Consider the following 26,534-nt stretch of genomic DNA (forward strand, 5'->3'; position numbering starts at 1 on the left):
GAAACATTTGGGCAATATAGTGTGTTTTTGTGCATTACAATTAAAAAAAAATGTTTGAAAAATCACTGTGCAAATACTTTGTGAAAAAAATATAACACCCACCATTTTAATCTGTAGGGCTTCTTTAAAAAATATATGATATATATGTCTGCAGACTTTGCCAGACCGGATGGCGTTCCTTATGGACCCCCTGTACATAGCTTAAGGAACGATACACAGCATTCCAACATAGTGTCACCATTTACACAGGACCCTGACCAATGTCCTATTCTGACCCCTAATAAGAGATCTCCATAGAAGCTGTAAAGTTATCATTTCCAGCTGCACATCCCCTGGCCTGAGGGACCACTAACACGTTCCTTTCCTGCGTTACATTTCAAATCTATAGGTTGAATTAGACCTCTACATACGCCATCCACTGACAATGTTAATTTCAGTCTTGCCTGAATACTCTGTGTGTTTTATTGCGGTGCCATTAACCAGATCTCAAATTTAAAATCTCCTATACAAATACCCCTGATGAAAGGACTTTGAACCTGAAACACGTTGGGTACCGGATTTGGTTACCAGAAAGTGTTCTTGGTTACTGGAGAGAAACTACTCTATATACGTACTTTTGTATTCTACTGCACTCCACTGTTTTTGCCAATTTAAAGTCCCAATTGGGGGTATTCTAACTTTCTCTATATATACAGGGATGTGGCAAACTCTCTAGTTTTTCTGGTATGGCAAAAACATTTATTATATGATGTTTGGGGGTTCAAAGTAATTTTTTAGCAAAAAAAAATGTTTTCATGTAAAAAAAAAGTGTCAGAAAGGACTTGGTGGTTCAAGTGGTTAGAAGAGTGGGTGATGTGTGACATAAGCTTCTAATGTTGGGCATAAAATGCCAGGACAGTTCAACCCCCCCAAATGACCCCATTTTGGAAAGTAGACACCCCAAGATATTTGCTGAGAGGCATGGTGAGTATTTTGCAGATCTCATTTGTTTTGGAAAATTAAGAAAGGAAAGGAATTTTTTTTTCTTTTTTAAATTTCCAAAACTTTCCGACAAAAAGTGAGATCTGCAAAATACTCACCATACCTCTCAGCAAATAGCTTGGGGTGTCTACTTTCCAAAATGGGGTCATTTAGGGGGTTTGTACTGCCCTGTCATTTTAGCACCTCAAGAAATTAGATTAAAGTAAAATCTGTGTAAATTCCAGTAAATGTACCATAGTTTGTAGACATTATAACTTTTGCACAAACAAATAAATATACACTTATTACATTATTTTTTACACAAGACATGTGACTGAATACATTTTGGCCTAAATATATGACTAAAATTGACTTTATTGGATTTTTCTTATAACAAAAAATAGAAATATTTTTTTTTTCAAAATTGTCGGTCTTTTTTCATTTATATTGCAAAAAATAAAAATCCCAGAGGTGATAAAATGCCACCAAAATAAAGCTCTATTTGTGGGAAAAAAGGACACAGATTTAGTTTGTGTACAGCATTGCATGACCGCACAATTACCAGATAAAGCAGCGCAGTGCCAAATTGTAAAAAGTGCTCTGGTCATTAAGGGGGTAAATCCTTCCAGGGCTGAAGTGGTTAAGGTAAAAAACCTTCATCCTTCACATCCTCTGTAATAATTCCTGTAACATCCTAGTATATGATCTATATCTATGGAGATGATATCTGATTGCTGGAGACACTAAAGAATGGGGGATGGAAGAATAAAGTGCTTTAATGTGAAGTGTCCCCCATGTGAATGTAGAATCCCATTGTAAATGTGGAATATCCACCAATATAGTACTTGTATCTCTAATATATCCCAGAAGTCTCAGCACTAAAGGCTGGAAATGTATATCCACCCCCCCCCCTACATTCTCTATAAGGGATCCTATTCCTGCCACAATCCGGTGATCTTCAATGGGAACTCCTGATTGGTGGACTTTAGGAAGGTGATGGAATATTGGGGTCACTGGGGTATCCACCATCAGAAATTCTGCTGTTTTATTTCATAAACCCCCCCAGATCCTTTCCTTTATCTATCAATTTCAGAAGCCTCTGTATGAGACACTGTGTGAGGTCCTGCTTAATAACCGGGTACATAAGGGGGTGACTGAGCTGTCACAGCGCCCCCTCTTTATACTGTGTAGACATAAGTACTACAACAGATTCACCATTATCAGCTTCCCTAATAACAAGATCTTTCCTCTGTGTAACATTCTGTATATCCTCATATTCCGCTCTAGTGATGTTATGTTACTTTTCACTAAATGGGAATAATTCCTCATATTCATCTTATAATATAATATCATGTGTCTGGATTTGTCTCTGCAGGTTGTGGAAATGTGGTGTGACTTCCTCCAGCTAGGATGATCTCCGATCCATACTTATCAATAATCGATCCCTCACCACACTGGATTTATCATATAATACTCTGGAAGACTCTGGAATAAAACTTCTATGTGAGGGGCTCAGACATCCTGGCTGTACTCTGCAGAGTCTGCGGTGAGAATTATCCTATAAATGATATAATATTCTGCAGGATTCTGGTATAAATCTTCTATGTGAGGGATCCAGACATGTCATCTAGATGAAAGTTATACAAAGACAGACTTCTGATTGGCCGGTTACACTGGGAGTTCCCATCATAGTCCTTCAGGTCACTCGCTGTTATTGGCTTTCATCCCCTCCCCCCTCCACTGACTATCAGAGGTCAGACTTTGGCTGGGGTCACACTGGAGGTCACAGCGGCTCACAGCAGGGGGTCCGGTGCTTCTCCATTCACCGCTTCAGGTCAGATTTCTACCTGAATTTTGGGCTGAATTCAGTCCTGAAACAGACCAGAAGACGCACAGGACTCCGTATTCTCTTCATTCAGTGACCAATCATAGACAGATGGTCCTCAATTAGAATCTGGAAGGACAGAGCGAGTCTCTAGACCAGAAGTGACCCCTAGATGCCAATAAAATCCCCCCATCCTTGTAGATATAAAATTGTCACCTCACTGAGCCTCAAAGAGAAGTCCTAGTCATTTCATCTACAAGCCCAGCAGAGGACGAGGCCGATAAAGTGAGAAGACCCCGAACTGTCTGCCAGACATTGATTTATATCAGAGATCAGAGGAATCTATTTTATCTCTCATACAAAATAAAATATTAATTGTAGAGAGATGGAAATAATTCCTCCTGATTGTACACATGTTGGGGTACATGTACATATAACATTGTATGTGTAGTGAGGATAGAATCCAGGAGAAACCCCCAGAATGGTTCTATGGAGTCTGATCACACCAGACAAGCACTGATTGGTCTTGTTGGGATCAGACTGACATGCCGGTGTTAGAAATCCAATCCTCATCCATCAGAACCATTCATGGCCCATTTAGCTCTGGTTCCTTCAGAACACAGGACCAGTTTGTGGGCTGGGCAGGGAACACCCCCCAGGGTTGATTGGATGATGACTAAACTCCACCCACATCCATAAATTGAGGATCCTGAGATATGGACAGGGGGATTCCCATGGTGCCGGTCTAACCAGTGAATAGCGGATGTTCCTGACATGTTCCTGTCACAGGATAATCCTCAGAAAAAGTTTATTTCTCTTTTATTCTCACAGCCAGACTGTGTCTGTCCTTTTGTCTTTGTTGTATTTTCTGTCATTCTTTATCTTTGTACATATTTTATACACTAAATAACAAACTAGTGTAGCTCTGCTCTATATTACACAGACAGACAACCTACCTGTAGATAGAGGTAAGTGTTACCACAACCCCAGTGTTACTATACGGCTGTGTAACTATGTAACAAACCGGGAGTGTGGCCTGGAGCGGCATGGGATAGGACGCAAGGCAGCGGAGCTCCGCCGACAGTCTATCCTTAAGAACAAATCCTGAAATTTTACCCGAATAACAAGACCCCAAACTGACCCTGACTGCATCACACTACTGCTGGGATCATGTCACCGCCGAAGAAGCCGGCCGCAACGACATCCAAGCTGGATCAATACCGCCGACAGGAGAAGGAGAAAGAATCCTCTGGGCAAGATGGCGGCGCCACGAGGGGAGAGGAGACCGCTGTGAATGCAGACACAGCAAAGGTACTGGAAGCCATAACCATCTGCCAGGAAGCAGTGGCTGCATGTCAGTCTACACTCACAGCACGAATTGAAGAAGTGAAGGTAGATATTTCCCTGGTGAGACAGGATTTTCAGAAATTGAGAGACAGAGTCACTGAGGCTGAGACCCGCCTGGGTATAGTGGAGGACTCCCTCCCCCCCTCCAACACTCCACAGAAGCTATACAGTTACAAGTCAACCAAATCCTGCAAAAGCAGGACGATTTTGAGAACAGAATCAGACGCTGCAACCTCAGATTCATAGGTCTCCCTGAGGGAGCAGAGGGGGGTGATTCTACCACGTTCCTTGAATCACTGCTTTGTGACACTTATGGCAGAGAGGCCTTCTCCCCCACCTTTGTTGTGGAGAGGGCGCACCGCATGTCGGGCAGACCACCACCAACTGGAGCGCCCCCGCGCACATTTATAGCCAAATTTCTCAATTTCAAAGACAGGGATGCCATACTCCGCCTCAGTAGAGAAAAAGGCAATATCCCTTTCGGTAACAAAACGATCGCGGTATTCCCAGATTTTTCGGCCGAAGTACAGCGTAAGCGCAAAACATTCATGGAAGCCAAACGAAGACTTCGCATCAAACATGTAAAATATGCAATGCTTTTCCCAGCTCGGTTACGCGTAGAGGGAGATGACCGCGTTTACTTTTTTGATGATCCAGAAGCAGTCATTTCATGGTTGGAGCAGAGGGAGGATCGCAGATAAGTAACTATGTCCCTTACCCTGTGCCTCAAAGTTAATACGCTGTTCTGATGCATCAGCTATACACCCCTGAACACTTCTATACAAGAGGAAGGGGCTATGTCTTGCATATAAACATTGTTTTCTGCTTTTGTTACTCTTGGAATGGAGGATGTTGTACTATGCCAGCAACCATGATTGGAACAGTGTGCATGCCTGCCTGATCACAGCAACCCTACTGTACACCTCTATGCACATCTATATAAAAAGGAAGGAGCAACCGCCTGCATAAAGACATTGCTCATTGATGCTGTTGCTCCAGTGGTACAAAGGGAAGCTACTTACCAGTACACAAGCCTAGAACAAGGTGTACAGTCACTACATTACAGAAAGGTGCCCTGCTCCTTTGAATATTTCCTACTGAGAGAGAGGCAGTGGGTTGCATTCAGACATAGCTTTCTGAGACTGCTGCCTCTGAGATGTGAGATGTTGCACTATACCAGTAACTATGCCTGGAACATCTTATTTGACTTCTCTAGTGTAATGCCTCCTACATGGTTGAGAGTGACACTTTTGCATAAGCATTGTAGTTTGGTATCATTATACGAGGTTTACGGGGGAGAGGGGAGGGGGGAAACAGCCCTCCAACTTTCATACTAATTTTGGGGTACATATACATTCATTATTTGTTCTCTGAAAATGTTTGCTCAACATTTCCCTCGGCGGAGGGAAGCATTATGCCTGTGAGCTCACAGTAGCAGTGAGCATAGTCCTACTCAATGCTACGTTATGCAGCATAAAGCCGCCCCACTAATCACAGTTTCCAGCCTGGGAGGACATGCATGGATTATTGCTGTAATAGCTGCGTTTGCGGATACCAACATGGGGTTCGCTGTATGGCTATCAAACGCCCTTTTCTGTATTTGTTTAGTTAGTGCAGTTCTCCTCTCAGGCTGGACAATGTTTATACCATGTTGGCAGTTTAGGGAAATAGCCCGCACCAGTTGGGGACAGTGCAGGGCGGGGAGGGGGGATCTATGGTTAATAAAGTTACAAGGCAAAGTCTTTTATTATGTACAAACCGGTCTTTTTGGGAACCATGGGGAAATAATGACAATATTGTTGACAGTTACATATTGGAGATTGCTTCTAACATCGACTAACTCTAAGGGTGATCCGAATCCTGGAGCTGATTCCTATAAGTACTTCACCCCATGGCCTCATTGAAACTAGTAATATGGAATGTGCGAGGGGTTAGGGACCCAATAAAAAGATCAGCTGTTTTTGCCCAACTTAAAAAGCAAAGAGCTGATGTGGTGGTACTGGTGGAGACACACGCAGAAGGTTCGGTACAGAAGACACTTAAGCGTCCATGGATGGGATGGGCGTACCACTCAGTGCATACCACTCACTCTAGAGGAGTATCGATACTAGTCACTAAAACCACACACTTTGAGCTCCAGGGTTCGGAGACAGACCCAGAAGGTAGATATGTTTTTCTGAAAGTTAAAATACATGGTGACCCCATACTATTACTGGCGTATTATGTACCACCCCCATTTCAGTTCTCCACCCTGACTAAGGGATTTGATTTTATGGCTATGTATCCTAATACACCAGCTATATGGCTCGGTGATTTTAATACTGTGCTAGACCCAACATTAGACAGACTAGCTGGATCACTCTCTACAACTGCACCCCAACACCCAACAAGATTTGCAAGGCTCCTTGACGACTTTAATCTAGTCGACACATGGAGATATAAACACCCCACATTAAGGGCCTACTCATGCTTCTCCACCTCACACAACTCTATGTCCCGCATACAGTAGATCTTATTCTTATATCCAAAATACTACTCCCTAGATTGTTGGAAGTGGGATTTCACCCTAGATCACTCTCTGATCACTGCCCGTATTGGGCCACACTCTCCTTGCCACACACAAGACCTCCAAATTCATGGAGACTGAACCCCTTCTGGCTGACTCTGTTTCCAGAAGACGATGATCTCGCTATTGAATGGGACCAATTTTTTGCGATTTAATGGCGACTCCGCAAATAGTTTGGGAAACATTCAAAAAACATGCACGCATGATACTTATCATGCGTATCAATAAGCTGAAACGCGCTTCTGCAATAACTACTGACATCGCAATTAAACACTTACAAGCGGCAGAGAAGGCCTTATTAATTGATCCTACCACAGACAAAGCCAATAATCTCAAAATATGTTCCAGATCATTAGATCAGATACACTATGAAAAATCCAAACGCAAACTTTTCTTCCATAAACAAAAATCATTTGAATATGGAGAAAGGGCCGGGAAGTTACTTGCATATATGGTGCACTGTGAGGAGAGACCCCCGGTGGTGATCTCCCTTCGTTCACAAGATGGAGTTTTGGTGACAGAGCCTACAGAAGTAGCATCCTTATTTAAAGATTTTTTTGCTGCTCTATACACTACCACAGCTCCAGATGATGTCACCTTAATGGAATCTTTTTTAGCTGAAAATATCAATCCCTAAACTAACAGAGGAGCAAATGAAAGAACTAGAAGCCCCTTTAACAGGAGATGAAATATCTAGGGCGATCGCTGCATTCCCCAGGTCTAAGGCCCCGGGCTCAGATGGCTTGCCTGTGGAATTCTATTCCACATACTCAGACCAGTTGATCCCTAGACTACTCACATTATACAATTCCATTTTTGAAAATTCAGACCTCCCAGCCTCTATGAGAGAAGCTACTATAATACTAATTCCCAAATCAGGAAAAGATCCACATCTTCCGGAGTCTTATCGTCCCATTTCCCTGCTTCAGGTGGATATTAAGATTCTTGCCAAAATTCTTGCCATTTGCCTTAATACAGTTATCTTGTCGCTGGTTCATGGGGATCAGGCTGGGTTCATGCCAGGGAGAAACACGTCTTTCAACCTCTGGAGGCTGTTTATCAATCTCCAAACGAAACATGATAACGTTGGGTCCAGAATAGTCATTGCCTTGGACACAGCCAAGGCATTCGACTCAGTCGAATGGAGGTACTTGTGGACCTGCCTGGGTAGGTTTGGGCTAGGTCCCAGATTTATAAAATGGATCCAGCTCTTGTACCAGGATCCGGTGGCGAGAGTTTTGGCAAATGGATGGCCCTCTGAGCAATTCCCTCTATCCAGGGGTACGAGACAAGGATGCCCGCTGTCGCCATTGCTATATGCACTGGCGGCAGAACCCCTTGCAATAGCTATACGGGAACATCCAGGAATAGTGGGCCTACGGAGGGGGGAGATAGTGGAAAAAATAAGCACATATGCTGATGATACCCTGCTGTATTTTGATGACTCTGAAGATTCCCTACCACTAGCACTGGCCCTTATAGAGCGTTTCGGCGCATTCTCTGGACTCAGGATTAATTGGGACAAATCCCAAATACTTCCTCTAGATAGCTTTCCGCCGCCTAAAGATAGGGCTCTACTTCCCCTACAGAGAGTAGATACCATAAAGTACCTGGGAATACAAACCACCCGAATCCCATCAGACTACATCCCACTTAATATTGCGCCACTGCAGGAAATGCTTAGACAAAAGACACAGGCATGGGCCCGCCTCCCACTGGGAGTGATGGGACGAATAAATTTAATAAAAATGGTCCTTTTACCAAAGGTTCTATATATACTTTGGCATTCACCTGTGTATTTGGTACTTAAGCATTTCAAAATACTTGAGACTCTCATCAAACCGTTTGTCTGGGGCAACAACAGGCACAAACTCCCTTGGCATAAATTAAAACATCCAACGGATCTTGCCGGAATGGCATTACCTGATTTTAATACATACTATGTAGCGGCCCAACTTTTGCAGATTTTCCATATAGATAAAGTAGACAGGGATAGATTTTTACACTCTCTTTGTCCGAAATGGACTAGGCAAACTCTAGACTCCCTGGTAGCAATAACGGGTGAAGGAAGAGACAAGGGCCAAAAGAAGGACCGAAAATCACTTTTATACCAATACAGGAGGGTGTGGGAGATGGCCTCTGATAGAATGAATGTTATGTCTCCCCATAGCTGCACTTATCTTTGGCATAACACGTCCCTACCAGAGTTTAACCTTCTACATGACAATAGAGTATGGAGTTCGAGGGGAATAGTTTATCTGGCTCAAATCACTCATAATGGAAAACTGAAGTCTTTCAATAGTTTAAAAACAGAATTTGCACTGCCAGAACAAATGTTTTACAGATATATACAATTGAGACATGCATTTCATGCGCAGTTTCCCCTAGATGATCTAAACTTGAATGATAACCCCCTACTGGCAGCAGTAAAATGTCCTGACCCAAAGAAATTGATTTCACAATTCTACAGCATGCTAACACTCCCCCAGGCAACTTCATCTGCATACGCACTCAAGACCAGGTGGGAGGGGGAGTTGGGCCCCCTAGAGGACTCTGAGTGGAGTGATGCACTCGATACATGCAAACTAGTGTCTCCTAAATTATCAGACCGCTTAACACAAATTTTCATAACACATAGAGCGTATCTCACACCTCTTAGAGTTTCTAAATACAAAAGTAACCAATCTACTGACTGCAAAATGTGTAGTCAGGCAGTGAGTACTTATTTTCACCTATTGTGGCAATGCCCTAAGATTCAAGCCTTCTGGATGCAGGTGGTGCAGTTCCTACACGATAAAATGGGCTCCCCCATCACACTGCAGCCAAAGCCATGCCTCCTGGGAATTTTTCCAGACCCAGATTTTGATAAATTCACAAAAATATTTTTGCATGAAACGCTTTTCTCTGCTCGCAAAATCATAGCCAGATCCTGGATGAGGCCCACTCCGCCGGAATTTGTTGCAATGGCTAATAGAAATTAATACAGTTCTGCCATACAAGAAACTAATGTACTCTAATAGAGGGTGTCCATCCAAGTACAATAAGATCTGGGATAGGTGGCTAAAAACCCCTGAAACATGTGTATAATCAAAAATCCAAACATGATAGATTAAACTGACCCCCTCTCCCCGTTGACTCAACTAAATATGGTGGATCACAGATCTCTACTGTTTATTTCCATCCCCTAAAACTTGACCGCACATTGGATATAATGAGTGTCAATAAGGCCGATTTTTACCTTACCTTGAATTTTATATAGAGTTGAATGGCTGTATATGACACAAACAATATCGTACTAGGCCAATATTCATATAAGTAAAGAAAGCAAATGTACGCCTATAATTGATAATCTTGTTTATTAACCTAGATGACTGTCAAGATGATCGATTGTATGTAATCCTCTCTTTTTGTTCAATAAAAAGATTTTGCCGCAAAAAAAAAAAACTATGTAACAAACCACCTAACCACCTGATCCTGATACTTCCAAATAATAATTACACAACAACAATTATAATACAAAGCAAATACTACATATAATATATGTCTGCTACTACCACAACCTCAGTGCTGGAACAATGTGCTGCAGAATAATGAATTGGTATTAATACACTTTATACAGAAAACTAAGAACTTTATACAGTAATTGTAGAAATGGAGTCGGTGAGGATTTCCTCTCAGTGGTGCCACATCCAAAAACTTGTTAGAAACAAAATAAATACCCCTAAGGGGGACTTTTATGGCATTTGTATATATAAAGCGGAGCTCCAGGAGAAATGTTACTTTGTAGATAAGCCTCCCCCTATAATCCTCATGATGAATGTATTCTAGTAAAGGTACGCTGTAATCCAAGGTCCACTTTGTATTTTTGCAGCATTGTTTTCTTACTTTTGTAAGTCCCAGCAGGCCGCCGCCATCTTATGTGTGGGCATCTGAAGCCAGACTGTATCTCTTCCTGTATTTCATGGTTACCCAGCATGCACCTCCAGATCTCGCACATGCTTAGAGCAGCACGAGCTGTGTAATAGGTTGTAGATTGGGTTACCATAGCAACAGCAGTGTCAGAGGAAGTTTCCGCCCCTTAGCTATGGAAACCTCCCCTCCCCCTCCAGGAAGCAGGAAGTTTATCTACATTTACAAAGATTATAAATCTAGAAATACAAAAATCTCCTGCAAAAGGTAATTACTTTATAAAAGATGATAATTGTAAATGATGTCCCTTGTTTCTGTGCAGATTATATATATATATATAGTTATGGAATTATTTCTCTAAAACAAAAGTTAATAGTGAAGCTGCAGGAAGAGATTCACAGGACTCAATCACTGTGTGTAAAATGTCCGTTCCATGCAAAAATGTATTATTACATGTTATTTTATACATAGATAAGAAAGGGGAGGTGTGAGATGTTATTATAAGCTAAGAAATAGAAATATATTATTAAAAGCTGGAGAATAGAACAATTGTAAAAGTAAATCCTGGAGGGGGGAGGGGGGAGTAGAGACAGAGAGAGCTTCTAGTAGAAGATGTGTCTGTGTGTGAGGTGAAGATCACAGAACACATTTCAACAGTCAGAACAAAATGGAGTCTCTTGTGCTTAAATCACCAATACAGAGAATGTCCATATCATATATATATATATATATATATATATATATATATATATATATATATATATATATATATATATATATATATATATATAACATCTGTACAGAAATCATTTATCATTTACAATTAGCATTGTTTAAAAAGTAATTACCTTTTGCAGAAGCTGCCCCACCAAATTGCCCCATCAAAACTGCCTCATCATATTACCGCTATTAAAACTGCCCCATCAAAATTGCCCCATCATACTGCCACCATCATATTACCCCCATCAAAATTGCCCCATCCTATTACCCCCATCAAAACTGCCCCATCCTATTGCCCTCATCAAACTGCCCCATAAAATTGCCCCAACAAAACTGTCCCATCCTATTGCCCTCATCAAACTGCCCGTCTAAACTGCCCCATAAAATTGCCCCATCAAAACTGCCCCATCCTATTGCCCTCATCAACCTGCCCCATAAATTTGCACCATCAAAACTGCCCCCATCAAAATTGCCCCCATCAAAACTGCCCCATCCTACTGCCCCCATTAAAACTGCCCCCATCAAAACTGCCCCATCAAAACTACCCCATCAAAATGGCCCCATCAAAACTGCCCCATAAAATTGCCCCATCAAAACTGCCCCCATCAAAATGGCCCCATCCTATTGCCCTCATCAAACTGCCCCATAAAATTGCCCCAACAAAACTGTCCCTTCCTATTGCCCTCATCAAACTGCCCCATCAAAACTGCCCCATAAAATTGCCCCATCAAAATTGCCCCATCCTATTGCCCCATCAAAACTGCCCCATTATATTGCCCCCATCAAAACTGCCCCCATCAAAACTGCCCCCATCAAAACTTCCCCCATCATATTGCCACCATCAAAATGGCCCCATCAAAACTGCCCCATAAAATTGCCCCATCAAAACTGCCCCATCTTATTGCCCTCATTAAACTGCCCCATCAAAACTGCCCCCATCAAAATTGCCCCATCATATTGCTCCCATCAAAACTGCCCCATCCTATAGCCCCATTCTACTGCCACCCTCAAAAGTGCCCTATCCTATTGCCCCATCAAACTGCCCCAATCAAAACTGCCCCTATCCATCCTATTGCCCCATCAAAACTTCCCTATCAAAATGGCCCCATTATACTCCCACCATTAAAATGGCCCCATCAAAATTGCCCCATTATACTACCCCAATCAAATTGCCCCATCAAAATTGCCCCATCAAAATTGTCCCATCAAAACTGCTCCCATCCTATTGCTCCATCATATTGCCCCCAAAAAAATGCCCCATCCTATTGCCGTCATCAAACTTGCCCCCATCAAAATTGCTTCATTAACTGCCACCATGAAAACTGTCCCATCAAATTGCCCCATCAAAACTGAACATGAAAGCTGCACCCATCTTGTTGCCCCAAAATTGCCCCATCCCATTGCCTCATCAAAATTGCCCATCAAAACTGCCCCCTCCTATTCCTGTATTATAAATGATTAGTAATGGTGTGTCCCCTCTGCCCCCCCCCGGGCTTTGTATGTAATGAGAGATGAGATGTTCCAGCCCCTCCCCCACCGCCCATCACTGTGTATAAGAAGATTTGGTCACCATGGCAACAAAAGCCTGGTTACCCTTTTTATAAATGGCCGCCGCCTCGCATGACGTCATTTCCGGTTTACAAATAATGGGATGGTATGGCCCGGCTATGCCGATTGGTGACACAAATCTCCCAGGAGGCATTGCAGAGCGGAAATGATGAGCTCCACCCCTGGGGAGGGGGAAGGGAAGATTTCAATCTGAGATATAAAATATATATAAATGTCAGTGGATGTGTCTATTTCTGCCCCTCCCTGGAAAAACATTTAATTCTCTAAGACCCCGCCCACTGATTATTCATTGGATGTGTCTACTTCTGCCCCTCCCTGGAAGAACATTTCACCTTTTTTCTGCTTCTCCCTCCAGTGTTTGGGCATGTAAAGTGACATTATGGTGCTGTGATGATCTTTGCTCCGTTATCTCCACAAACCGAACTCTGACCTCTCTGCAGATAACATTGGATGATGATAAGAAGATGTCGGAGTCAGAAGTGAGACGACGTTGTGAGGTCCTCCGGAATGCCGGCTTCTCTGTGAAGAGACGGGAAGATCTGTTGTATTGGAGGTAACACACATACTAAGTCTTAGAATGTGAATAGTAAAATGTAGACAACATTGGATGGTGATGAGATGATGGAGGTGGGACATTGTTGGGAGGTCTTCTGACACCCGGGCTGCTCTGTAATGAAAATGGAAGGACGGGTGACAAACATTCTATACAATTTCTGTAGAACCCATTGGAGGTCTCTGTAGTTCTACAGATAATGAGAGAGATGATTGAGATTTCCTGGGCCAGTCACAGATTTCCCAGATGATGGAGAATTTATTCCTCATCCCAAGTTTTATCATTACAGATGGGGGATGGGGAAAATCAGATCCACCAATAATAATCTTAGTCAGATCCTCCAATCTTCCACAAGGTTTTACCTTTACAGAAAAATAACCCCCCATCCCCCCGAGGTCCATCCAATGTGTCAGTATAACTGAGCCAATCAGATGTGTGTTCTCAGCCTGTACACATGACAGCCCAGCACACCAGTCATACAGTCTGCTATCCCAATGGTTGGATGGACATGAGTGTGTGGCCCCTGCCATGGTGAGGGCCCCTCACTTTTCCATCATTTCTTACAGAGCACAGTATGAGCCCCTCCCCCCTCCATCATCACAGCAACATTTCCTCCTCTAACACTCTCATTTTATTCTTCTATGAAGGGTTGGAGGCTGGGATGTACGTATAGACAGAAGAAGATAAGAAGATGGTGTGTGAGAGCCCCTCCCCCTCTCAGGTAATACACGGATCCGGATATGAAGAGAATGTCCGGAAAGGAATGATATCAGAGTAAAGTCATATGAACTCTCAGCTTTTATTTTCTCTTTCTGATCCTTAAATATAGAATTCCAGTAATAGTAATCTTTGTCTTCTTTTCCTCTTCTAAATGACATCATTTCTGCTCAGTATTGCCCACTTCCTGTGTTGTTGTGTGACCGGTGCCCCCTTCACAGCACTGATCTGATAGGGGCACCCGCGCATGCGCGCTCATATCTATTGTACTAAAGCCTGCGGTGACACACTGGCTGCACCACACATCACATCACCACTACTGCTCCGCCTTCATTGTCATCTGATTGGAGCCACGCCTCTGCCCCGCCTCCTCTCTATGAGTGACAGCGGCCCACGGCAGATTCTGTTCACCCATCCCACTGCAGAGCATTACATGTCACCTATCCCACTGCAGAGCATTGCGTGTCACCCAACCCACTGCAGAGTATTACATGTCACCCATCCCACTGCAGAGCATTACATGTCAACCATCCCACTGCAGAGCATTACATTTCACTAATCCCACTGCAGAGCATTACGTGTCACCCAACCCACTGCAGAGCATTACATGTCAACCATCCCACTGCAGAGCATTACATGTCACCAATCCCACTGCAGAGCATTACGTGTCACCCATCCCACTGCAGAGCATTACATGTCAACCATCCCACTGCAGAGCATTACATTTCACCAATCCCACTGCAGAGCATTACATGTCACCCAACCCACTGCAGAGCATTACATGTCACCAATCCCACTGCAGAGCATTACGTGTCACCCATCCCACTGCAGATCATTACCTGTCACCCATCCCACTGCAGAGCATTACGTGTCACCCATCCCACTGCAGAGCATTACGTGTCACCCATCCCACTGCAGAGCATTACATATCACCCATCCCACTGCAGAGCATTACATTTCACCAATCCCACTGCAGAGCATTACCTGTCACCCAACCCACTGCAGAGCATTACATGTCACCCATCCCACTGCAGAGCATTATGTGTCACCTATCCCATTGCAGAGCATTACATGTTACAAAACCCACTGCAGAGCATTACGTGTCACCCAACCCACTTAAGAGCATTACATGTCACCCATCCCACTGCAGAGTATTACATGTCACCAATCCCACTGCAGAGCATTACATATAACCTATCTCACTGCAGAGCATTACATGTCACCCATCCCACTGCAGTGCATTACGTGTCACCCATCCCACTGCAGAGCATTACATGTCAACCATCCCACTGCAGAGCATTACGTGTAGTCACTAGTGATGGGCCGAACACCCTCATGTTCTTTTCATGTCAGAACTTTCAAACATCACAAAAAATTGGACCCAAATGACAAACCTCATTGTAGTTTATGGGACCTGAACTGCAAAAGTCTCCATTTAGAAGGCTTTCAATGCAAGTAAATGGCCATAAAGAAGGTATGGGGGTACTGCCCTGGGGGACATCAATGACATTTTTTTTAAACAATCTTTTAGGAGAAGTGATTTTAATGATGCTTAAAGTGAAACAATAAAAATAAAAAAAATCCTTTAACCACTTCAGCCCTGGAAGGATTTACCCCCTTCCTGACCAGAGCATTTTTTGCGATTCGGCACTGCTTTATTTTAACTGACAATTGCGCAGTCGTGAGACACTGTACCTAAACAAAATTGACATCCTTTTCTTCCCACAAATAAAACTTTCTTTTGGTGGTATTTGATCGCCTCTATGGTTTTTATTTTTTGCGTCATAAACAGAAAAAGAGCAACCGTTTTGAAAAAAAGCAATATTTTTTACTTTTTGCTATAATAAATATCCCCAAAAAATGTATAAAAAAAAAAAAAAATTTCTTCCTCAGTTTAGACCGATATGTATTCTACATATTTTTGGTAATAAAAATCGCAATAGGCATATGTTGATTGGTTTGCGCAAAAGTTATGGCGTCTATAAAATAGGGGATAGCTTTATGGCATTTTTTTTATTACTTTTTTTTTTTACTAGTAATGACGGCAATCTGTGATTTTTATCGGGACTGTGACATTATGGCGGGCAGATCGGACACTTTTGACACTATTTTGGGACGATTGACAATTATACAGCGATCAGAGATACAAATAGCCACTGATTACTGTATAAATGTCACTGGCAGGGAAGGGGTTAAACACTAGGGGGTGATCAAGGGGTTAAGTGTGTTCCCTGTATGTGTTCTAACTGTAGGGGGGATGGGCTCACTACAACATGACAGAGATCACTGCTCCCGATCCCTGTCATATTGCTAGGCAGAACAGGGAAATGCCTTGTTTCCCCGTTCTGCCTCTCCTCGCCAAAATCCGCAATTCCTGCCGGCGAATATCGAGTTTGTGGGATCCGCAGGCACATTCCCAAGGTGGGCATGTGCCCGCTAGGCGGCAAATTCATTGAGATGTATGTGCACGTCCCTTTGCCTGCCCGTGTCATTCTGCTGACGTAAATGTGCGTGCGATGGTCGGCATGTGATTAAATATAGTGCCGGGGGGTCTCCTTAGTCTGCCTCTAAAGTGGCCCATCTGTACCCTGTATAGAACCTGCTGCAGCAAAACTGATATTTATAAAAGAAAGCTTGCAGGTAAAACTATTTAAATGTCATTTTTTTTCTTTATAAATAACGGCTTGGGGGGCCGGTCTGTATGATGAGGTCACACTGTAGTGCACTGGGAACAAGATTAGAGATTTGTTGGATAAATTCTGGTGTCTCTTTGGCAGACTTTGGTGCTCTTGCCAATAGGCTGAGTGGTGGGAGGTTAAATGCCTTGTCAAGCATGTGGTACCCAAATGGTTGGTGTTTTTGCCACGCTTGATGTGCCTGAGAAAAAGTTTCAAATTGCAGCAGTGCGATCGGCTGCACATGTTCTAAAAAAGGTCCAGACAGCTGAGCTGTGGGAAGTGGGCCGGGAGATGACAGCTCCACAATGTGATGGAATAGGGGGGCTGCTCTCTACTCTTCCATGATGGCTGCCTCCTTGGGGTTGTGCCTCACCCTCACTTTCCTCCTCTGCTCTATCTGGCACCCAAGTCACGTCAGTGACCTCATCATCATCATCTCCTCCATCCTCATTACCACCGGAGACAACTTTGCAAATACACATCACATTCACATATATATTATTATTATTATTATTATTATACAGTATTTATATAGCGCCAACAGTTTACGTAGCGCTTTACAACTTGAGGGTAGACAGTACAAATACAATACAATTTGATACAGTAGGAATCAGAGGGCCCTGCTCCTTAGAGCTTACAATCTAAGAGGGGAGGTCAAGAGATACAAGAGGTAATAACTGTGGGTGATGTGCTGATTGAGAAGATAAATGTACAGTTGTTAGGTGGGGGCCAGATAGGCTTCTCTGAAGAGATGAGTTTTCAGGGATCGTCTGAAAGTGGATAAAGTAGGAGAAAAACGGACGGATTGGGGTAGAGCATTCCAGAGGATGGGGGAGGCTCTGGAGAAGTCCTGAAGGCGAGCATGGGATGAGGTGACAAGGGAGTTTGAGAGCAGGAGGTCTTGGGAGGAGCGAAGAGAACGATTAGGTTGGTATTTTGTGACTAGGTTAGAGATGTAGCTAGGGGCCAAGTTGTGGATGGCTTTGTAAGTTATAGTTAGTATCTTGAATTTAATTCGGTGACTGAGTGGCAGCCAATGGAGGGATTGGCAGAGGGGTGTAGCAGATGCTGAGCGGTTTGTGTGGTGGATGAGCCTGGCCGCAGCGTTCATGATGGACTGAAGTGGGGATAGCCTATTTAGAGGTAAACCAATGAGGAGGGAGTTGCAGTAGTCAAGGCGGGAGATGACCAGGGAGTGGATTAGAAGCTTTGTGGTGTCAATGGTTAGGAAGGGGCGTATCTTGGAGATGTTGCGAAGACAGAGGCGGCAAGCTTTGGATAGTGATAGAATGTGGGGTCGAAAGGTTAGTTCAGAGTCCAGGATTACACCTAGGACCTTGGCGTGGGGAGATGGGTTGATAGTTGAGCCGTTGATCTTGACAGGGAGATCAGGGGAAGTGGCACCTGAGGGAGGAAATATGAGCTCGGTTTTGGATAGGTTGAGTTTGAGAAAGTGATGTGACATCCAGGCTGATATGTCTGCTAATAAGTTGGTAATGCGTGAGGAGACAGATGGAGAGAGCTGGGGGGTGGAGAGATAGATTTGGGTGTCATCAGCGTAGAGATGATATTGAAAGCCGTGGGAGGCAATCAACTGACCCAAGGAGGTGGTGTAGATTGAGAAAAGGAGAGGTCCGAGAACAGAACCTTGGGGGACCCCAACGGAAAAAGGAAGAGGAGAGGAGGAAGTAGAGTTGTAAGTGACACTGAAGGAGCGGTGGGATAGGTAGGATGAGAACCAGCGAAGAGTGCAGTCACGGAGACCAAAGGAGTGGAGTTTTTCGAGGAGGAGTGGGTGGTCCACTGTGTCAAAGGCAGCAGAGAGATCCAGGAGAAGTAGTACAGAATAGTGTCCATTGGCTTTAGCCAGTAGTAGGTCATTTGAGAGTTTAAGGAGAGCAGTTTCCGTGGAGTGTTGAGGGCGAAAACCGGACTGAAGGGGATCAAGAAGTTTATTCATGGTCAGATGGTCACTTAATCGGTTGTAGACCAGTCTTTCAAGAAGTTTGGAGGAGAAGGAGAGTAAGGAGATGGGACGTAAGTTGTTGAGATTGGTGGGATCCAGTGAGGGCTTTTTTAGTATGGGGGTGACTAGCGCATGTTTTAGAGAGTTTGGGAAGATGCCACAAGAGAGGGAGAGGTTGAAAATGTGAGTTAGAGAGCGTAGAATCGAGTCAGAGGGTGAGCGTAGCATTTGCGAGGGAACAGGATCCAGGGGGCAAGTGGTTAGATGAGTGCTAGATAAAAGTTTAGCAACCTCAGTAGTAGTAGCAGGGTTGAATGAGGGAAGTAATGACTGTATCTGTGGACATGGGGTGTTGCATGGGGGAGGTTTTTGCGCATTGGCGATCTCCTCATGAATTGTATCAATCTTAGTTTTGAAGTGATTGGCAATCTCCTGGGCGGTGATTGAGTTGGTGGGTGGAGGCAGTGGAGGACAGAGTAGAGTGTTGAAGGTAGAGAAGAGTTGACGTGGACTGGATGAGAAGGTGTTGATGAGTGTGATAAAGTAGGTCTGTTTGGCAGTGTGAAGGCAGGAGTAGTATTTTAGGAGGGCAGATTTATATTGTGTGAAGTCTTCCTGGGTCTTAGTCTTATGCCACAGGCGCTCAAGAGCGCGGCTACGTTTTCTGAGAGTTCTGGTGTCATCTGTTTGCCAGGGTTGTAGCAGTCGGGGCCTAATTCTGCGTGTAGTGAGGGGGGCCAGCTTGTCTAGGGAGGAGGACAGTGAGCTGTTGTAAATGAAAGTAGCTAGGTTGGGGCAGGACAGGGGGGAGATTTTGTCATAGAGGTGATCAGTAGCAGAGTAGAGAAGAGAAGGGTTGAGGTGGCGAAGGTTTCTGCGTGTAACTGTTGGGCGGTTGGAGGGAGAAGAGGTGGAAGACAAGGAGAGAGCAAAACTAATAAGGTGGTGATCAGAGAGTGGGAATGGATTGTTGGAAAGGTTGCACGGAGTGCACAGATAGGAGAAGGCAAGGTCAAGGGTGTTGCCGTTGGAGTGGGTAGGAGCCTGTATCCATTGCTTCAGGTCAAGCGATGAGGTTAGACTGAGAAGTTTAGAAGTAATAGTAGTGTTAGTGTTGACAGGGATGTTGAAGTCCCCAAGAATAATTGTGGGGATTTCAGAAGAGAGAAAGTAGGGTAGCCAGGCAGAGAAGTCATCAAGAAAGGCTGATACCGGTCCAGGGGGCCGGTAGATGACAGCAATTCTTAGAGAAATGGGAGAGAAAAGACGAATGCAATGTGCCTCAAAAGAGGAGAGTGTCAGAGAGGGAGGTGGGTGAAGAACCTGATAGGTGCTGCATGGGGCTAGAAGGATTCCCACTCCACCTCCCTTCCGTCCACTTGGTCTGGGGGAGTGAGTCCAGAGAAGGCCCCCATGGGAGATGGAAGCAGGAGAAGTAGTATCCGATTCATGAAGCCAGGTTTCAGTAATGGCAAGAAGGTTAAAGGAATTTGTGATAAAGAGGTCGTGGAGGGCGGCGAGTTTGTTGCAGACAGAACGTGCATTCCACAGGGCACAGGAAAAGGGGGGGCTGGTTTTGGAAAGAGGAATATGGACCAAGTTCTGTGGGTTGCGACTCCTGCCAGAGGGTGTAGGGGGATGGGAGCGTTGGGCAAAGACAGATGATGGTGGCCCAGGGTTTGGGGATATGTCACCAGAGATTAGGAGAAGCAGGAGGGTGAGGGAGGTAATGTGGGACTGTGATTTATGTGAAGGGGCATGTCTCAGAGTACTGGAGGTTTTATCAGTGTATGGATGTAGAATGAGCGAGAGTTGGTAAGAGCAGTAGTAGGGGGAAGACAGAAGGCAGGGTGATATGTATAAGCAGGCGGGTGGAGAGGGGGGGTGAAGGTAAGAGAGTTTGAAGAGAGAGGACAGGAGTGTCAGGAGCAGTGGTAGAGAGTGCATGTTACAGAGTGGAAGGAGAGCTTAATAGAGAGACGGGTCACCTGCAGTCTGTTAGCTGCTTTCCAGTGCAGATTGCTGTATTTGTTTGCTTCGTGCAATCACTGAAGTGCAGAGAATGAAGTGCATATCACTTGTAGAAAGAATCACTTAGAGATAGAAGCCCCAGCAATGTGCTACCCCCTTAAGGATGCTCAAATATATACTGTTATAAGGGTGGGGTTGAAGTTCGTTAATTAATCATGAGTGACTATAAGAGTGCCTAGCAATCAAAGTGAACTTTTTGCTTCAAAAGTCAGAATAGCAAGAGGCCAAGACAAGATCAACACATAAAACTTAGGTAAGACAGTCCAGAAAAACAAATAATGTCATGGTTGTTCGCACAGGGCAACAGATAGAGAAGGCCACATACCAGAGAGACACACACACACAGAGACAGCAAGCAGATCCCAATTGCAGTTAACGGTGGAAGATGTGGATGAGCTGACACATACCAGAGAGACACACAGAGACAGCAAGCAGATCCCAATTGCAGTTAACGGTGGAAGGTGTGGATGAGCTGACACATACCAGAGAGACACACAGAGACAGCAAGCAGATCCCAATTGCAGTTAACGGTGGAAGATGTGGATGAGCTGACACATACCAGAGAGACACACAGAGACAGCAAGCAGATCCCAATTGCAGTTAACGGTGGAAGGTGTGGATGAGCTGACACATACCAGAGAGACACACAGAGACAGCAAGCAGATCCCAATTGCAGTTAACGGTGGAAGATGTGGATGAGCTGACACATACCAGAGAGACACACAGAGACAGCAAGCAGATCCCAATTGCAGTTAACGGTGGAAGATGTGGATGAGCTGACACATACCAGAGAGACACACAGAGACAGCAAGCAGATCCCAATTGCAGTTAACGGTGGAAGATGTGGATGAGCTGACACATACCTGTAATGAGACAGAAGGAATGATCAGGTGAGGCAGAACCCAGTGCAGAGAATGAAGTGCATATCACTTGTACAAAGAATCACTTAGAGATAGAAGCCTTAAGGATAGAAGCCCCAGCAATCTTAATATATATATGTATTGATGAAACATTTCATGGAATGTATACAATGTAATATCTCGATGTAATTGTACAATTATCTCTTGTAGACGGCCAGAGATTTGTCTGGTGATTGTGTCCCGGTGTTGGATCTGCTGGACCTCTTCCATGTATAGAGGATGTTCTCACCGACACCTCGGATTTCTCTGCAACCCTCTAATGGAAAGTCTTCTACTCTTCATGGATATAATGGTCGCCTCCCATTGTGAATTCCCTCTTCTCCCTCTGTAGGATTCTGCACTTCCCAATATTATCAATACTTACTATGATGATGATGATGAGGATCCGACTCATTATTAGGACTCGTTCATGGCGGAGAAAAGACATTTTCTAATGTTTCTCATCAATAAAAGCTGACAGGAACAATCACTAATACAGAGAAAGAGACCGCATCTTCCTCTTACTGCTGTCATACTACTCTACATTTTCCATACTTCTATCCATCCTCCATAGTACTCTCCATCCTCCATACTCCTCTCCATCCTCCATACTCCTCTCCATCCTCCATACTTCTCTCCATCCTCCATACTCCTCTCCATTAGGGATGAGCTGAACACCCCCCTGTTCGGTTCGCACCAGAACATGCGAACAGGAAAAAAATTTGTTCGAACACGCGAACACCGTTAAAGTCTATGGGACACGAACATGAATAATCAAAAGTGCTAATTTTAAAGGCTAATATGCAAGTTATTGTCAATAAAAGTGTTTGGGGACCTGGGTCCTGCCCCAGGGGACATGAATCAATGCAAAAAAAAGTTTTAAAAACGGCCGTTTTTTCAGGAGCAGTGATTTTAATAATTCTTAAAGTCAAACAATAAAAGTGTAATATCCCTTTAAATTTCATACCTGGGGGGTGTCTATAGTATGCCTGTAAAGGGGCGCATGTTTCCTGTGTTTAGAACAGTCTGACAGCAAAATGACATTTTGAAGGAAAAAACACATTTAAAACTACCGCGGCTATTGCATTGCCGACAATACACATAGAAGTTCATTGATAAAAACGGCATGGGAATTCCCCACAGGGCAACCCCGAACCAAAATTAAAAAAAAAAATGATGTGGGAGTCCCCCTAAATTCCATACAAGGCCCTTCAGGTCTGGTATGGATATTAAGGGGAACCCCAGCCAAAATTTAAATAAAAAATTGACATGGGGTTCCCCCTAAATTCCATACCAGACCCTTCAGGTCTGGTATAGATTTTAAGGGGAACCCCGCGCCAAAAAAAAAAAAAAAAAACGGCGTGGGGTCCCCCTAAAAATCCATACCAGACCCTTATCCGAGCATGCAACCTGGCAGGCCGCAGGAAAAGAGGGGGGGACGAGAGTGCGCCCCCCCCTCCTGAACCGTACCAGGCCACGTGCCCTCAACATTGGGAGGGTGCTTTGGGGTAGCCCCCCAAAACACCTTGTCCCCATGTTGATGAAGACAAGGGCCTCATCCCCACAACCCTGGCTGGTGGTTGTGGGGGTCTGCGGGCGGGGGGCTTATCGGAATCTGGAAGCCCCCTTTAACAAGGGGACCCCCAGATCCCGGCCCCCCCCTGTGTGAAATGGTAAGGGGGTACTTACCCCTACCATTTCACTAAAAAACTGTCAAAAATGTTAAAAATGACAAGAGACAGTTTTTGACAATTCCTTTATTTAAATGCTTCTTCTTTCTTCCTTCATCTTCTTCTGGTTCTTCTGGTTCTTCCTCCGGCGTTCTCGTCCAGCATCTCCTCCGCGGCGTCTTCTATCTTCTTCTCCTCGGGCCGCTCCGCACCCATGGCATGGGGGGGGGAGGCTCCCGCTCTTCTCTTCATCTTCTTCTCTTCTTCATCTTCTTCTTCATCTTCTTCTTCTTCTTCTCTTCTTCCTTCTTCTCTTCTTCATTTCTTCTCCGGGCCGCTCCGCAGCCATACTGGCATGGTGGGAGGCTCCCGCTGTGTGACGGCGTCTCTTTGTCTGACGGTTCTTAAATAACGGCCCCGCCCCCCTCTGACGCACAGGACATGACGGGACTTCCCTGTGGCATTCCTCGTGACGTCACAGGGAAGTCCCGTCAAGTCACTGTGCGTCAGAGGGGGGCGGGGTCACCGGATGGCCCCGCCCCCCGTTATTTAAGAACCGTCAGACGAAGAGACGCCGTCACACAGCGGGAGCCTCCCTCCATGCCACAGCATGGCTGCGGAGCGGCCCGGAGAAGAAATGAAGAAGAGAAGAAGGAAGAAGAGAAGAAGAAGAAGAAGAAGATGAAGAAGAAGATGAAGAAGAGAAGAAGATGAAGAGAAGAGCGGGAGCCCCCCCCCCATGCCATGGGTGCGGAGCGGCCCGAGGAGAAGAAGATAGAAGACGCCGCGGAGGAGATGCTGGACGAGAACGCCGGAGGAAGAATCAAAAGAGCCAGAAGAACCAGAAGAAGATGAAGGAGAAAGAAGAAGCATTTAAATAAAGGAATTGTCAAAAACTGTCTCTTGTCATTTTTAACATTTTTGACATTTCACACAGGGGGGGGCCGGGATCTGGGGGTCCCCTTGTTAAAGGGGGCTTCCAGATTCCGATAAGCAACCCGCCCGCAGACCCCCACAACCACCGGCCAGGGTTGTGGGGATGAGGCCCTTGTCTTCATCAACATGGGGACAAGGTGTTTTGGGGGGCTACCCCAAAGCACCCTCCCAATGTTGAGGGCATGTGGCCTGGTACGGTTCAGGAGGGGGGGGGCCGCACTCTCGTCCCCCCTCTTTTCCTGCGGCCTGCCAGGTTGCGTGCTCGGATAAGGGTCTGGTATGGATTTTTAGGGGGACCCCACGCCGTTTTTTTTTTTTTTTTTGGCGCGGGGTTCCCCTTAAAATCCATACCAGACCTGAAGGGTCTGGTATGGAATTTAGGGGGAACCCCACATCAATTTTTTTTTTAATTTTGGCTGGGGTTCCCCTTAATATCCATACCAGACCTGAAGGGCCTTGTATGGAATTTAGGGGGACCCCCACATCATTTTTTTTTTTTTTTTTTTGGTTCGGGGTTGCCCTGTGGGGAATTCCCATGCCGTTTTTATCAATGAACTTCTATGAGTATTGTCGGCAATGCAATAGCCGCGGTAGTTTTAAATGAGTTTTTTCCTTCCAAATGTCATTTTGCTGTCAGACTGTTCTAAACACAGGAAACATGCGCCCCTTTACAGACACACTATAGACACCCCCCAGGTACGAAATTTAAAGGGATATTACACTTTTATTGTTTGACTTTAAGCATTAATAAAATCACTGTTCCTGAAAAAACGTCCGTTTTTAAAACTTTTTTTTGCATTGATCCATGTCCCCTGGGGCAGGACCCGGGTCCCCAAACACTTTTTATGACAATAACTTGCATATAAGCCTTTAAAATTAGCACTTTTGATTTCTCCCATAGACTTTTAAAGGGTGTTCCGCAGCATTCGAATTGTTCGCTGTTCGGCGAACTTGCGAACAGCCAATGTTCGAGTAGAACATGAGTTCGACTCGAACTCGAAGCTCATCCCTACTCTCCATCCTCTCTCTCCTCTCTATCCTCTCTCTCCTCTCCATCCTCCATACTCCTCTCCCCCCTCTCTCTCCTCTCCATCCTGCATACTTCTCTCCACCCTCTCTCTCCTCTCCTTGGATATAATAAAGTGATGCGGCTCTTTCTAACATATACGGCATTCCCGGCTCCCAGTGTCTCTCTCCTCTTGCTGCATCTCTCTGCAATTGCTTTCTCCATGTTGCTGACATTATCTTGTATAAGAACAGAACCCGATCCATCAGCAATCCCAATCAGAGATGGACATCTCATAGCCGGCTCTCTGCTGCCTTATATCAGAGTTTTTGTTCCACAACCAGAACTTTGTCCCCCTGAATGACAAGCTTAGCCAAGTGATCCCATTTCTAGAAGTTCATCTTTACTTCTGCCAACTCCCCCATCTCTGCTCTACATGACTCTCTGCCAACGCGGCTACTAAGATTTCATTGTGCCGAGTCCATTCAGCCGCTTTGCCTTTCACTGACAACTTGCTGCCATTTTTATTATATCATCTAAATGTAATCAGAACAACCCATGGATAAATTCATTTCATGTCATGGACCATTACCCAAAGGGACGTGATTATCCCGATTAATTATTGGGCTACCAATATTATTACCTAATTATTGGAAGGTGTTATTCTCTATAGATATACCCCATTGAGGTTTTTTACTCATTAATAAAGTTTTGTATATTTTATTAACCTTATTCTGTGATTCTGTGATTATTACCAACTTCTTCCCAGCTTGTTCTCCACAGCCGATACCCTTTCTCCTCTCCTCCCTTCCCCCTCTCTCCTCTTCCTTCCTCCTCGCCCTTCCCCCACTCACCTCTCCTCCCTTCCCCCTCTCTCCTCTCCCTTCCCCCTCACCTCTCCCTTCCCCCTCTCTCACCTCTCCCTTCCCCCTCTCACCTCTCCCTCCCCCTCTCTTTCCTCTCCCTCCCTTTCCCCCTCTTCCTTCCCACCTCTCTCACCTCTCCCTACCCCCTCTCACCTCTCCCTTCTCCCCTCTCTTATCTCTTCCTTCCCCCTCTCTCACCATTCATTCCTTTCCTTGCACTCTCTCTGCCCTCTCTCAATACTTACCACATAATATGTTCCTACCATATAATGTATATACAGTATCTGACAAAAGTGAGTACAACCCTAAGTGAAAA

General features: G+C 44.7%; 1 protein-coding gene across 1 annotated transcript in view; it reads left to right on the forward strand.

Moving 5' to 3' along the window:
* The window catches only part of LOC141133855 (NACHT, LRR and PYD domains-containing protein 3-like), a 179,672-nt gene extending 157,112 nt beyond the window's left edge, over window positions 1-22,560 (forward strand). The window contains 4 exon segments of the mRNA XM_073623438.1: window positions 2,336-2,506; window positions 13,252-13,449; window positions 14,097-14,170; window positions 21,912-22,560. Of these exon segments, the coding sequence (XP_073479539.1) occupies window positions 2,336-2,506; window positions 13,252-13,449; window positions 14,097-14,136 (409 nt within the window). The 3' untranslated portion in view covers window positions 14,137-14,170; window positions 21,912-22,560.
* The last annotated feature ends 3,974 nt before the right edge of the window (window positions 22,561-26,534 follow it).

Source organism: Aquarana catesbeiana, linkage group LG03 (assembly GCF_042186555.1).
Source record: "Aquarana catesbeiana isolate 2022-GZ linkage group LG03, ASM4218655v1, whole genome shotgun sequence".
NCBI lineage: Eukaryota > Metazoa > Chordata > Amphibia > Anura > Ranidae > Aquarana > Aquarana catesbeiana.